This window comes from Copadichromis virginalis, linkage group LG22 (assembly GCF_057382275.1).
Source record: "Copadichromis virginalis isolate Kocher_CV1m ecotype Utaka linkage group LG22, C_Virginalis_male_GT1.1, whole genome shotgun sequence".
Classification (NCBI taxonomy): Eukaryota; Metazoa; Chordata; class Actinopteri; order Cichliformes; family Cichlidae; genus Copadichromis; species Copadichromis virginalis.
The window spans coordinates 14,297,873-14,310,455 of record NC_140638.1 but is presented as its reverse complement, the minus strand read 5'-3'; the positions used below and the strand labels follow the sequence as shown (position 1 = coordinate 14,310,455).

Here is a 12,583-nt window from a genome sequence, read left to right as displayed (position 1 = left end):
GTCTGAAAGAGGATGCTGTCACTAGCAGGGTTCTGCGCTTGTCTGTATTCTGCATGGAAGGCGCTGACGTGTCTGCCAACACTTGCTAACTGCTCATGGAGAAATACTGAAACTTCAAAAGTGCAGCTGATCGTCCGCCTGCTAAGTAGAAGTAAAAAACAACACGTCAAAAGGTCCAGTTTTGCATTTTTCCCTAGCAACCTATGGTTGCCAGGGGCCATCACTGACCGATTTCTAGGTTGCATGACTGAGGCTTTACATCGTGTGACACTGAACCTGAGTGATTTGCTTAGCTCCAGCAACTTAAAGGCTAAATTCAAATGTCTATGCTAATCTACTTTCTTATAGTAACAGTGACCCTTACAGCTACCTGTTGCGTTAAGGTCAGTCATAAACCCTCACCTCGGTTCTGCTGGTTATTTTATTTTTTTAGCTTTATTGTATCATGGTAGTGCTCCCATCAGTCGTACTTTAAGACTCAAAAGTTGCCCATATCCAGGGAAAACGCTCTGCTGTGACGCCGCTCGCCCAGCACCAAACATCAGGCAGAGTTGGCAACAAACCTGAGAACAGTGAGCAACTGTTTGCTGACATATGTGCTATATAACCTTTAAAGGATATGCAGTAAGTCGGTGTTTCATTTACAGCAGCGGTCCCCAACCTTTTTTGCGCCACGGACCGGTTTATACCCGACGATATTTTCACGGACCAGCCTTTAAGGTGTTGCGGATAAATACAACAAAATAAAACTAGTACCAGTACCGAAAAAAATACGATTTATTCATAACACACTTGAAAAGACCCAGGAAAACCGAGTTAACGATAACAAAATAACGCTGAAAACCGATAAAAACCCTGAAAACTATACATTTCACACCTGAGCCTCAACTCTCGCGGCCCGGTACCAAACGACTCACAGACCGGTACCAGTCCGAGGCCTGGGGTTGGGGACCGCTGATTTACAGTCAGATCCACTGCCCCCAAGTTGCCAAAAATGGTCATTAAATTTTCAGAACACAGACCAACTCAGACTATGTCCACACAATGGAAAGTCTGGCACAGCATAATTTTTGGTGTTTCCTTTTATAGATTATTTTCCCAGATTAAAGTTGTATTTTGCATAACTTTGTGCATTTGGCCGTGTCTTTGTTGTTTAATCAATTTTTGTCATAAAATCTACTTGAGTATGGGAGGTATTGAATAGTAAAAAGCATTAAACAGCCTCCTTGTCAGCAGAAAATAGATTCAGCAGATTGTTTCATGCAGCTCACCACACTTTTTAATATCCAGCCATCATCTGACCTCCAGCTCACTGCTGGCAAGGAGAAATGTCATTTGGATCAACACTGTTGTCAGGACGGGGCAGACATTAGAATCAGTAATTAATGCCTCAAACCAGTCGACTGAGTTATCACACTCCTCAGACTACTACTACTACAGTCCTGTTTCCTATGAAAGAACTTGTTTCTTCTAAAAACTCAAAGAAATAACACTGAGCTAACTTTCCATTAGAAAATGTAGAAGAATGGATTTAGGGACAGATCTGTCGGTTTCTTCTTTTGTGTCTCATGCAAGCTTCTCATACTTCATATGTTTTGACCTGAATAACCAGCTATGATCAGAGTAACCAGTTTTCCTAATTAATGACTGCTGCTTTCTCATTACCCAGCATATACAGTTTGAATTTGAAAGTTTACATACACTTATGGATGTAACAGCTGGTCTCTCTCTGTTCTTTTTAAATTTAAACTTTTGTATAAAATTGTTATTTTATTTTTAACTCTTAAAGATGCCTCATGTGCAATCACTCATCCATGAGGAGTGTGTGTAAACTTTACATCAGAGCTGTAGCTCAGGTTTCGGTTGCTCCTCACCCCAAACATGGCCTGCTTACATTATCTTCATAGACAGCTGTAGCATTTTTATCACTAAGTGCTTCTCTTCCTCTGCCTTCCTTTTGCCCTTGAACTCTCCACCCTGTGGCCCTTTACGCTTCTGCCTCCTCTGTCCCGTGGCTATTGCAGGTGGATGGAGTAACCGTTAAGGTATTGCTTTTAGCTACATGTAAAACAAAGTTATCCCAGAGAGCAGTTAGTGCATTTTAGTAACCTCGCCCAACCCTGTAGCAGTTCATCGCCTGTCTTATCCCCCTCCCCTCCTTTTCTTCCAGTTTGAGCTTCCTCTACTGTATGTGTCAGAAACCTTTCACTGCTCCACTGTCTTGTCTCTCAATCTGATATCCCACATGCACACTGTATAAAAAAGATGTACGTAGCTTTCAGTGCAAACAGTCAGAGATATAGCTGTGGCTATGTCTCTTTAGTAAATTTGCCTCTTAAAAGTTTTCTTTTAAAAATATATTTTTTGCTGTTGTAGCCTTTATTGACAATCATTTAATCTAAAATCAGAGCAGAGAAAAGGCACAGAAAACTCAAACCTGGGCTTCTACTGTAGCCCTACGCCATAATGGGTGGCCTGCTCAACCTGGTGAGCTATTAAATATCATCTTCAAGCTTCACAAAGTACCTTTAATTACATGTTGAATAATTTTAGGGAAAAAATTATCAGCTGCTCTCTTGCAAAGTTGTTCCAAGAATATAAAGCAAGAAATTTGCCCAGAAATCAGATTTGTTTTTCCCTCTTCTACTCATGAGCCACAAGAGACAGTGAGGCTCATTCTTGGCCCTTGTGATGTGCCTATTCTAGGGTCTAGTCATATAAATATTTAATGAAGGGAAGTCTATGAGAAGATGTGCTTGATCTGTTGAGTTTTGCTTCGATTTGGTTAGGATCTGTTTTTGTGGCATGCAGTGCTTAATTCTGCAAGGCCTGACCTATGAAATGATTGCCAGAAAACTCCAGTTTAGTTTATCTTAAACAGAAATGTATACAGAGGTTAGGGTTAAAATTATATAGATAGATTAAATCACACAGATTCTGTAGAGGTTTCCAAAACTCATCAAATACAACACACTTGTCGTTACAGGCTTAAAAATGCCTTTTGAAAGTTGCTCAGTCTGTAATGGAAGTGACTGATTATTGTCTTTATTCAGCTAGAAAGGGAGAGCATTAATCTTCTCAGGTTTATCTCTTTCTAATGAAGATGTGTAGGTTTCCCAGTGCGTAGTTCATCCTAACTGACTGTTCCTCCCGTTGATGCCTCTTCCCCCTCTTCATTGATCTGCTGATGTTCTCCCATCTCACAGGTGGATCTCTTACCTGCCAGCTATCTTCTTGGTTTGTTCCCCCCACCCTCCCTCAGTAAAATCTCTATCTATCCTCTCTCTCTGTCCCTGCACCTCTTCTCGCTCCCGGCCCCCTCCTTTCTCAGGTGGATCAGCTGACCTCCCAGCTAGCTGTTCATGCACCAGCTATGCTGTAGCGAGTGGCTTCTGAGAGCAAATCTCACTAACTGATCCCCCCCCTTCTCCTCCTCCTCTCTCTCTCTTTTCTCACTACCAGGTGGACCGGCTGACCTCCCAGCTGAAGGAGAAGGCGGATTGGTGCAGTGAGCTGCTTCTCAGCTCGGAGCAGCTGCGTCGTGAGGTGGGAGAGCGCGACGAAGAGATTGACAAGCTGGAGAGCCGCATCCGTGAGCTGGAGCAGGCCCTGCTGGCCAGCGCTGAGTCTCTGGAGAAGGTTAGGAGGGAGAGGGAGAAGAAGGGTTCAAAACAGAGGCAGCAGCAGAGGAAAAAGCAGTCAGAACAATAGCTGTGGAGCGTGGCAGAGCGAGTGTGTGTGAGAGAAGAGAGAGCATGCAGATGAGGTGACAGCTAGAAGAGGAATGGGAGGAGGGCTGGGACGCTCCGAGAGCGAGAACAATGTGTGGGTGGGTCTACTTCAGCCGCCTACATTGAGATACGACTAGCAGTTGTCAAGTTTGCCCCCCAGTGTTCGTGGATGGCGGCTGCTCAGTTCACAAATTGCAGTGCAGGTTGCGTTACACACGATAACAGTACAGACAGCATGCAATAAGTCATTACAACAGTTCATTTAAAGAGGTTTCCCTTCATTTTCTTCTGCACACATTGCAAAAAAAACTGCTGAGCTAAACAGTTTTTTTGATGTGTGTCGTTTTCTGTCGCAGGTTGAACAAAAGAAGCAGCATGCATCCATCACAGAGACAAGACAGCCCACACTGGAAGCTCAGCTACAGACGGAGAGAGAAGCTCTGGAGCGGAAAGAGAAGGAGGTAGTGGAGTAATCGCCTTTTTTAAGGTTTTATCAGTTTTCAGTATATAAAATCAGATATTTGATGGGGAACACTTTCCTAGAGTCAGTTGCATTAAAAATAGACTTAATTCATTTATTAGTCCTGATAGTCCCACAAATGTGCTGTGTTCATTTTTACTATGTCACAATATATTTATGTTCAGGGTTATTTGGTTGTGACGTTCAAAAAGGAAAAACTAGACAGAAGAACTATTCTGGACAGAAACATTTGCCATTTTCAGTCATACTGTGGAGTCTAGCGCTACGTATCTGTCAATCACTTTCATTGATTCACGTGCATCTTGTGCATAAACATTTAGTAGCTAACAATGAGCTGAACCAGTCTTTGAGTCCTGAGCAGTGAGATCCATACCTTGCACTGTGTCCTGGTGTTCTCCTCTGAAGATGATTTATCTCCTTAGATCCACAATCTGGAGGAGCAGCTGGAGCAGTTCAGAGAGGAGCTGGAGAACAAGAGCGAGGAGGTGCAGCAGCTTCACATGCAGCTGGAGATCCAGAGGAAGGAGATAAGCAGCCAGCAGCAGTACCTGGAAACAAGGGAGAGCATGCTCCAGGTAAACGGGCACCCAGCCCCCATACATCATCGAACAATGTTTTTACATCTGAGTTTATGCAAACTTTTAAGACGAAGCACTGCTTACTGGTGACATCATAAAAGGTTTATCACTGACGAGTGTGACGTGTGTGGCATCAGTAGATAAGCTTATATGTAACGTTTAGCTCACAGCTGTTAATAGTTCCAAAAATCCTTTTTATGCTTTTATTAGAACAATATTCACAATCTCTAAATAAAACCAATATTTCTGCTCACTAAACTTTTCTTTTATATAAACTTTTTAAATACTTGCTCTCTGTTGCTTATATAATTTTGCACATTTTTAGGCTTTTCCATCACCTCTTATTTTGCTGTGCAGGACTCACTTATTCTTCTTTTCTTAGTCAGTAAATTTTCATCAATCCTCCAAAAACACTTTTTTTTCCCCTAATAGCCATCACATTATAATCTCTGACTTTTAAAGGTGATGGAGGAGAAGGACAATGAAATAGCACTTCTTAATGAACAGATCACTAAGCTTCAACACATGGAAACAACCTCTGACAACAAGGTAATGCAAAATGCGTATGTGAAATAGAAACGGAGTCTATTTCAAGTACGCATACCTCCGTGGAAGTGCATCGGTGTGTTTGGTCTCTTCTCCCCCCTCTGTCTACTTTTATTTTAGTTGGCTCCATTTTGCTATGTTTTTTGTGTGTGTTTGCTTGTTTTGTCCCAGTAAGTAGTTCCACTCCACCATCATTTGTTGTGAGGTGGTCATTTGCTCGTGTGAGGTGGCTTTTTAAACCTCTGAGTCTCTGTTAAGTGCCTACAATCTGATCAAGGCCCGAAAATCAAAATGGCAATGAAAACTTGAAGTAGCTCTAAGCACACCAGGGGCTCAGATGTTTAATGAAATAGCGGCATAGCCATGGGATCCTCAAATCTATTTATTTGTTAATGGGGTCATAACATCTGGATTTTACTCTTTAGGAAATGGATGAGAGGGATGAGCTGATAAAAGACTTGGAGTCTCAGGTGGAGTGCCTTCGGAGTGAACAAGAGCGTCTGAAGAGGAAGAACGAGGAGGAGCTCGACCAACTGAATGAGGTCATAGAAAAACTTCAGCAGGAACTGGCCAATATCGAGCAAAAGCAGCCTACAGAGGAAGAGGAGGACACCAAGGCAGAGTCAGAGGGTGATGCTTGCGGGCCGAGTAAAGACGAGTTTGATAAAATGAAGCAGAGAATGGACTTGGCCACAAAAGAGCTCGAGGCACTGAAAAAAGAGCACAGCAAGCTGCTGGAGACCTATCTTCGCTTGAAAGAGAGCGCAGAAGCCTTGGCTGAAACGGAAAACCTGGAGAGCTCGGAGGGCGAGCTCGAGGAAGCTCTCAGGGAGAAAACTGCAGGGCTGGTTGTCTTACAGGCTCAAGTACAAGCTCTGGAGGAGAGTGCCTCATCCAGAGTGGAAGAGCTGGGCGTTCGAATTGAGGAGCTCGAAGGCTTGGTCAGTGAAAAAGACTCAGAGATAAGCCACTGTCGCTTCCTTCTGGAGCAGTCTCAAAGTCATGCAGAGGATCTCCAGAAGAAGATGTTGAACCTGGAGGAGCATCTAAGGGAAAAAGTGGCTGCAGCGTTGGTGAGCCAGGCCACTCTGGAGGCCTTCCAGCAGCAGTCAGTGGAAACGAGACAGGAGCAGGACCCACAGAAACCTCCAGAGCCACACGTTGAACCACAAAGCTATGAATTTGGTGATTTTGGCATCCCCCAAATGGATGTCAGCAGATTGTGTCAACAAACACAAGTGCCCACCGGGAAGGTGGTTCGTCTGACGCAGAAGCTTCGGGAGCTGGAGGTCGGACTAAGCGGGATGCAGAAAGACCAGGAGCTGCAGAAGCAGCTGCTTTCCAGCTCTGAGGAGGAGGTGCTCGAGTATGAAAGGAGGCTGACTGTGCTTGTAGATCTGCTCAGTCAGATGAAGGCAGGGACACTCCAGAGGACATCGTTGGCTGTGGAGGTGAGTACCATATATCATCTGCTCTAATCTATGTAAATGTTTCGTTATATTAATAAATAAATGGAAAATGCCCGGCAGGATTTCTGAAGCCAGCTCACTCAGCTTCCAAAATGTGTTTATCTGTACAGTTAAAGTTATCTGGAATAATTCCTAAATACAGAGTGATAAAGTCATTAGATATTACCGATATTTTATTCCAAAAGTTCAAATAGAGGCACAAAACAATCACAAAATTGTGAATTTCTTTGTCCGTGAGTGAAAATCATACACCGTGAGCCCTAACTGCATAATGGATTCTGCATTATATGACTTCCCTGCACTGTAATTATTGATTAAAACAACAAAAATGCAAATGTAGTCCCTGTGATAAAGTCTCACATTGCGAATTGATCTAATAAGTCTGATGATTTGTGACCTTTTTTCACAGGCCTCCTCTGATGACCAGCAGAATGTGTCGCAGCTTCTTCAGCAGTTACAGGAGGTCAGAGATGAGACTTCAGCCACCAAAGAGCAGATGGAGAGCTACAAGGAGAGCTGCAGCAGACTTCAGGATGACCTCTGTGTATGTGCTTTTAAACGGCTTCTCTGGGTTAATTCATACTGAATGTCAAAGTGTTTTCTAGTGTGTGACAAAAGCTTTTCTCTCTAGGAAAAAACTGTAACGATAGAGAGGCTTCAGGAGCAGCTCCAAAAGGTAGGAAGAAAGAATTTTGATCCTTTCATGTTTACATTTTCCACAGCATAAAACAGTAATTTACTAAGAAACAACCATGCTTAGAGAAAAATTCAGAACTTCAACCTCGTTCTTTTAGACATCAGTTGGTGAGAGCGAAGAGATGAAGGTGTCGGAGCTTAAACGCCAACTAACAGAGGCTCAAAGTGAGGCAGCGACCACCAAAGAAGAGCTGAACAGCTGCAAGGAGAGCTTGGAGAAACTGCAAGAGCTGCTGCAGGTACAGAGCTTAGAAATCATGCTTTGTTGTAGCTGCTGAGTTCAGGGAAAACTGCCCAAACTGCACTGCTGCAGAATGATATTTCTTCATATCATAAAAACATATTATCACAGTACACACTTTTCTAGCTTGTGCTGCTCCTATGTATGCATAAAGATCAGGTTTATACTGTGGGACATAAACCTATTTGATATTCACAAACGCACAATAGCACTATTGTGTGTGATTCAATGCAAATGTACAAACGAGAGCCACTTGGATATCTCTCTCTATATTTTTTACATTGATTAATCAAACAGGATATAGATTTTTAATTTATAGGTGTTTGGGTGGGTTGTGTGACCTTTAGACGGAGCTAAATTTGCTGTTTCTACCCTGTTTTCAGTCTTTCTGCAAAGCTAAGCTAAATAATTTTTTTTTATTCAGGAGCGGGAAATGACCATTGCTCACCTCAAGGGAGAACTTTTCCAAGTAAGGCGGAAATGTTTTGTCTCAGTTGTAATGTCCAGTATTATCAGCATCAGCATAAATCTATAGTGTTTGAACACCTGTCCAATCATCTTCCAGGTAAAAGCAGACGAAGACAGGGACAGGTGGTCAGAGCTCACCCAGGAGCTCGAGAAGGTCAAAAACAATGCGGCTTCCACCAAAGAAGAACTCAAGAGTTACATGGAGCGTAATGAGAAACTTCAAGAGGAACTTCAAGTGAGTGAAGGTTCTGTTTCTAAACTCAAGGAGGAGCTTCAGGAGGTGAGAAAGGACATGGATACCATCAAAGAAGAACTCAACAGTTACATGGAGCATAATGAGAAACTTCAAGAGGAACTTCAAGTGAGTGAAGGTTCTGTTTCTAAACTCAAGGAGGAGCTTCAGGAGGTGAGAAAGAGCATGGATACCACCAAAGAAGAACTCAACAGTTACAAGCGGCACAATGAGAACCTTTATAAGGAACTTCACACCCGTGAAATCTCAATTTCTAAGCTCCAAGGGGAGCTCCAGGAGGTACAAACAGTCTTGATGAAGACAGCAGAGTCTGGTCCTCCGTCCCCTTCTCCCTCTTCCTCTCCTTCTCCATCTCCCTCTTCTCCTCAGCCTATTTCCTCTACCACCACCTCCTCCTCCTCCACCACACAGCCCAAAAGGAAAGGAAGCAAACAGCCAGCTGGTAAAGGAAGCAGCACCAAAGACAAAGCATCTCTCTCCAGAAAAAACTCCACCCCTTCTAGCCAATCCTCCAACAAATCTTCCAGCCAACTGTTGAGCAGCAACTCAGAGCAGCAACATGCGACTGTAACAGACTCGTTCACGCAGACCGAACCTCTTCAGATGTCTGATCTTAGCCAAGAAAACAAATCTGCCACCAAAGAGGAGATGGAGGAAGTGATCGGAGAATACGAGGAGAAGATCGTACAGATGCAGGAGCTCCATGCAGCAGAAATCCTCGATATGGAGGCTCGGCACATTTCAGAGAGCGAGAACCTCCGCAGGGACACGCAGGCGCTGGAGGACGAATGCAAAGCTCTGAAGGCCGTCATAGAAAAACTGCGGTCTGCTGAGGTGAGGAAACGAGATGTTTTAGATGTCTGTTTGTTTGGATCCTTAGCTTGTTCTACATTTTTATCAGTGTAGTTTGATGCTTTTAAATGGCTTTCTTCTTTCTGCTTATCATAACACAGAAAGTCTGTGATTTTAATCTTTTTTTTTCATCCTCTCTAGGCTCCTACATCAAGACAAGACCGCCCTGCGTCTCAGTTCAAAGATGGCTACACCAGCGGTAAGTTTTAAGTGTTTTAAACAAAACTAGAGTAAATCGTTTTTCATTTCTCTTGTAGGAAAGTTGGTTTCTTAAGAGTGTATCTGTCAGTTTAATGTGAGGCTACAACCTGCTTAGCATGAATACTGAAAGCAGAGAGGCTGGAATTTTGTTTATCCTCAAGAGCTCTCTGAACCAAACCTTGGAGCGGATCTGTTATAATAATTTAATTGAAACAAACCTCACTAGGGTAGCTCTGTATGATCCACAGTATAAAATAAACGACACATATCTTAACTGAGCTTTGCTGGAGCCCTTCTGTTCATCCTGTCTGAACTTTTTTGCTCCTCTTCGTTCGAGCCAGCTTGCCTGTTATTGGCTGCACCTTTCAAACTGAAGGTTTGAACAGCATGTGGATGGGCCTTATCAATGATAGTTACAAAAAATGTCTAAAAACAGTCGTTTAAAGCCTGACATTTGATTCATAGGGATTACTTGCATATACTCTCGTTACCTGGTTTGAGTCCGGGAGGAGAGACAAATCCAGCCTCAGGGGGTCAATGTACTCCTAGTGTCAGTTTCAAGCCAGGATAAATGGGTAATGGGTTGCATCGAGAAGTCTCTATCCAAATTAAAACATGTTTCTCTGTGTCTGGAGACCCCCTTTGGCAAAAGGGAGCAGCTAAAAGTACTCTAACTTCAATTTATTAAAGTTTGGTCATATTTGTAACAGTATACAGAAATCGACTTTTCTTTTTTTACTTTGAGTGCCAAAAAGAGCTCATTTATCCTTAATTTTAGCTTGTTTAGCATTTGTTTTCTTTGTTGCGCTTCACTTTTGTGATTGTTTTTGTCATTATGCAGACAGCAGCTCAGACTACAGCCAGAGGACAGGATATGACCTCCCGAGCCTGCAACAGGAGTTCAGGACGACTCCAGAGGGAGCCAGGAGAGATGAACCACTGCCAGACCGGATCAAGGTACAGCTTTCACTTACTAATGAACCATGAGTGATGTCATAAAACTACAGGTACTGTGTAGTATGTTTCCCACCATGTGAAATGTATATAACAAAATCCAGAAGGTAATTGTTTTCATCTGGAGGCGGCGTTTTTATCACTCATCCAAGTGACTGAAAATGCTGCCTCCAGATGAACTTTCCCGAATGTCCTTGCCTGTATTTGTGAGCATGCAAAAATTTGAGCAATATTTTGTTTTCTATTCTTCAGAAACGTTGTAAAAGTTACACTTTTTCTGCATTGCTTGTCTCTAGACGTTGCTCCGTGAAGTGCACCAAGAAGGCATGCAGGTTCTTTCTCTGTCAGAGCTCCCACTTTCTGAAAGCGAGCCAGGCGACCGGTTCAACGTCCAGGGCTGGGTGAAGGAGCGAGACGCCCTGCTGGATACTATAGAGTCCCTAAAAAACTTCATCAGCCAGATGCAGACACACAGAGAATCACAGGTAAAGAAACCTCACCGCAAAACACTACAGCAGCCTAAAGAGTCAAAACCATTAAAGTTTAAAGCACCAGGGGGGTTTTGAAGATCCCGCTGTCGTCTGTTTGTCACATCAAAGTCAGTCAAGGGGCTTTACGGCATTGGCATCCTCTTCAAAATAACAACAACTGCCCTAAAATATAAGAAAGCCCTCTTCTGAATTTGCCTGAATTTGTGTGTTTGATTCACTGCAGATGTCCGGCAGTGTAGACTGGCGTGGAGAGCTCCTGGATGCAGTTCGGCAGGTGTTTATAAAGGAGCGCAACGTGCTGAAGAATGCCCTCTACAGCCAGCTGGACCTGCTGGACACCAGTGACGCCATCATTCACCTGAATCAGCTGGAGCGGAGACTGGCTGAGCAGGTCTGTAAAGAGTTCACCATAATGACTTCAAAAACTGTTGTAAATGTTCATCAGCTGCAAGAAAAAGATTGTAGAATTTTGTTAGCCTGAGTATAAGCTGCTCGTTAATTTGTTATAGTTTGGGTCTCTGTAGATAGTTATTTGAACCTATCATATGGCTGTTTGTGTGTCTCAAATACAGGACGCCCAGCACAGAGAGGCGATGGGTTCACTCCGCACTGCAGAAAGGTCCAGTCTCATCTCTGAGATTCATCAGCTCCGTGGCCAACTAGAGCAACTCCACCAAGGTGATCCCAGTTCAGAGTTCATTTTGCTGAAAATAAGTCTTTTTGTATTTTATATCTGTTAAACGTCTGCCTTCGTCCTTCAGGTGCCCGGTCTGCTGTCTCATTGGCTGGTGAAGGTAGCATAAAGGAGCAGAGGGAACGAGTTGGAGCTGATGGAGCTGGGGGGGCTGACAGGCTGCTAGTGGAGGAGCTAAAGGGTGAACTGTCTCAGACTAAACTGGAGCTGGAGACAACCCTCAAAGCTCAACACAAACACCTCAAAGAGCTGGACACACTCAGGTTAGACCAGACATTAAAGTAACAAGCAACGCTGGAAAACGCAGAAAATCAGAATCAGAATCAGATTCAGAATCAGAATCAGAATCAGAATGGGTTTATTGCCAGATGTTGAGGTTTACAACATTAGGAAATTGCTGCGGTGCTTCAGTGCAAACAATAAGAATTAAAGTGCTATGTAGAAAGAAAGATATGTGCATGAGATATACATGAGATATATACATGAGAATAAGAATTATGAGTGCTACGTAGAAAGATATATACATGAGTGCAGGTGGTGATCAGTGCCAAACATATATACATGAGAATAAGAATTAAGAGTGCTACGTTGAAAGATATATACATGAGTGCAGGTGGTGATCAGTGCCAGACATGAAATGATGCAGTGACACAGCGTAGGGTCATGTGTTAGTGGCGGGGACAGTCATGTGGTTATTGTTCATGTGTCCGACAGCAGAGGGGAAGAAACTGTTCTTGTGGCGAGAGGTTCTGGTGCGAATGGACCGGAGCCTCCTGCCTGAGGGGAGCAGGTCAAACAGACTGTGTCCAGGGTGAGAAGGGTCAGCTGAGATCCGGGCTGCACGCCCCAGTGTCCTGGAGGTGTACAGGTCCTGCAGAGATGGGAGTCTGCAGCCAATCACCTTCTCAGCAGAGCGCACAACACGCTG

General features: G+C 43.5%; 1 protein-coding gene across 4 annotated transcripts in view; it reads left to right on the top strand.

The window, feature by feature from the left end:
- The window catches only part of akap9 (A kinase (PRKA) anchor protein 9), a 69,324-nt gene that overhangs the window by 51,546 nt on the left and 5,195 nt on the right, over positions 1 to 12,583 (top strand). For 3 of the 4 annotated variants that reach the window (XM_085446789.1, XM_085446788.1, XM_085446787.1), the window contains 16 exons: positions 3,463 to 3,639; positions 4,088 to 4,192; positions 4,635 to 4,787; positions 5,253 to 5,339; positions 5,762 to 6,787; positions 7,215 to 7,349; positions 7,437 to 7,481; positions 7,600 to 7,740; positions 8,167 to 8,211; positions 8,308 to 9,297; positions 9,457 to 9,514; positions 10,358 to 10,473; positions 10,767 to 10,955; positions 11,185 to 11,352; positions 11,534 to 11,639; positions 11,723 to 11,918. In XM_085446789.1, the coding sequence (XP_085302915.1) occupies positions 3,463 to 3,639; positions 4,088 to 4,192; positions 4,635 to 4,787; positions 5,253 to 5,339; positions 5,762 to 6,787; positions 7,215 to 7,349; positions 7,437 to 7,481; positions 7,600 to 7,740; positions 8,167 to 8,211; positions 8,308 to 9,297; positions 9,457 to 9,514; positions 10,358 to 10,473; positions 10,767 to 10,955; positions 11,185 to 11,352; positions 11,534 to 11,639; positions 11,723 to 11,918 (3,737 nt within the window). The remainder of the gene's footprint in view (positions 1 to 3,462; positions 3,640 to 4,087; positions 4,193 to 4,634; positions 4,788 to 5,252; positions 5,340 to 5,761; positions 6,788 to 7,214; positions 7,350 to 7,436; positions 7,482 to 7,599; positions 7,741 to 8,166; positions 8,212 to 8,307; positions 9,298 to 9,456; positions 9,515 to 10,357; positions 10,474 to 10,766; positions 10,956 to 11,184; positions 11,353 to 11,533; positions 11,640 to 11,722; positions 11,919 to 12,583) is intronic. The other variant, XM_085446790.1, reaches the window with a different exon arrangement.